The following is a 1,996-nucleotide window of genomic DNA, read 5'->3' as shown; positions in this document are numbered from 1 at the left end:
CTCAGTGCTATATAGCAGAAATTAACACAACATTGTAAATCAACTATACTTCAATAAAATTTTTTAAAAGAGAGGAAGAAGAAGAAAATAGAAATCAACCACATTCATTACCCGGAATGAAAACGCACACACACACTCACATGTAGAAATACACTGTTTAATAAAAGATTTATTTTTTACTAACAATATATTGCAAATATATTTTCATAGGAGACTTCATTGCTTTTGTCGACTCTAATACTAACCAGCTACATAAGAATGAGCCATCTCTTAAAATCTCTGGTTATCAGTTTTTGCACCTGTCAAGGGAAGAATCTGGAAGTAGACTCCTAAAATCCAGCAAGGTTGGATAGGTAAGTGAGACCTTTGGATGAAATGTTTTAAATGCCAGGTAGAGCAGTTTGGGCAGCAGTGAACTACGGTGGCCTCCGAAGCCACAGACCTTCTCAACTCCATTATTATTTTTTTAATATTTAAAATTATTTATTTTATCATTATGCACATTGAAGGAAAGCATTATAGACAGCACAGTTCTTTCCCACCATAAAATTTACACCCATTTAATTAGCTAGAAACACTAGCTTGAAGAGGTACTGATCCGTTCCATTTGTAATAATTTCTCTACAGCAAACAATTGTCTTACAGTTGGAACATGTTGAAGAAAATATTAACTCACAAGTCTTTTTTTGTTGAGTCTCAATCACTAAGAGTTCAAGGGACTTTGAGAGAACCCTGGTGTCCTGCATGGCCTGATGAATGCGTTAAAATCAAGCAGTGTATTGGTATTCTGAAACTACTCTTAGCTCCATACAAATGTTACTTGGGTTGTGGAGCTCATGTTTCTCGTACTGGCACTTCGATGACACCTGAAGAACATTTTGGCATGAAAGTTTCACACCAATTCTGTTTCGTTCTTTCTTCATTAGCCCCTGTGCGTCCTTTTCCATTTTCTTCCTTTGCTGTTCTGCTGCTCTCTTTTCTCTCTCTTCTGCTGCCTCAGAACTTCTTTGGCTTGCCAGGCCGCATCTTCTTCTTCTTCCCATGCATTGGTATTTTCCTGCCAGGTACCCAAGTCACCTAATTCAGGAGACTGATGAATAAAAGGCGTATCTTGTGTAACTGCTAGTCTAGTAGCGAAACCCGTGCTACCGTCCGGGATGCCAAAATTTAATAGTTCTCTCTTCTTAATAATGATTTTCTGGGTTTTCCTTATAGCTGGTGTCATGTCCTTAAAATAGTCAGGTTCCAGTTGTTCTAAAGCATTTTGCTGTGTTGCCACATTCCCATTCCCTCCTTCAATCCTTACACTTGTGGGTGCATCTTCACCCCAGGAAGCCCACTCCCCAACATCTGTCTGCTTAGGAACTGATGAATAATCAACTGTAGTTGGCAAAATTCTTTGGTCGCCACTTAACTTCCGTCCTCTGCCAGGTCTGCGTATTAATATCTTTAGGAATGAGAATACTGTTGCTGGGCAGGTACAAACTTTAAATAACCGAAACTGTGTGATACCCATGGTGGGAATCAAAACCTGCCCCTTCCCCTCCCCGCCCGCCCGGCGGAGGCTCCCAGGGGCTGCGGGCTGCGCGCGCACACAAGGCGCGCGCACGCGCACTGCTGATCGCTTGCTCGAGCTTGCGCTCCGCCGGCTCAGTCCCAGCCTCGCTCATTCAAAGCTGGGCGCGCGCTCCGTCTCAGCCGCCGGTGCTGCCCGCAGCTGCCATAGCCGCCCCCTCGTCGGGAAACCCTCCCCCAGCCCCTCCTCCTGCCTGCCTCTCCTCCTTCGCCCTCGAAGGCGGCTCCCGGTAGTTCAACTCCATTATTTTATATATATATATATATATATATATATATATATATATATATATATATATATTTTTTTTTTTTTAGATCTTATAGCACCGTTTTAAATTTTAAGATAGTCCCCCAAACATAGCTTTATTTTCTTCCTATTTTCCTGTCATTTCCTGAAAATAATACATTTGTTTTTCTTATT

General features: G+C 41.9%; 1 protein-coding gene across 1 annotated transcript; it reads right to left on the bottom strand.

Annotated features, from left to right (window-relative positions):
• Positions 1–470: 470 nt before the first annotated feature.
• LOC116764517 (receptor-binding cancer antigen expressed on SiSo cells-like) lies at positions 471–1,742 on the bottom strand. The gene has a single exon (XM_032653198.1). It carries the CDS (start codon positions 1,514–1,516, stop codon positions 923–925), a length of 594 nt encoding a protein of 197 aa, XP_032509089.1. The 5' UTR covers positions 1,517–1,742; the 3' UTR covers positions 471–922.
• Positions 1,743–1,996: the final 254 nt, after the last annotated feature.

This window comes from Phocoena sinus, chromosome 13, assembly GCF_008692025.1.
Source record: "Phocoena sinus isolate mPhoSin1 chromosome 13, mPhoSin1.pri, whole genome shotgun sequence".
Lineage (NCBI taxonomy): Eukaryota > Metazoa > Chordata > Mammalia > Artiodactyla > Phocoenidae > Phocoena > Phocoena sinus.
This window is presented reverse-complemented; position numbering and strand designations above follow the sequence as displayed.

Excerpts from the sequence above, each read along its gene's own strand:
- LOC116764517 (XM_032653198.1), bottom strand. The coding sequence starts at position 1,516 with ATGGGTATCACACAGTTTCGGTTATTTAAAGTTTGTACCTGCCCAGCA.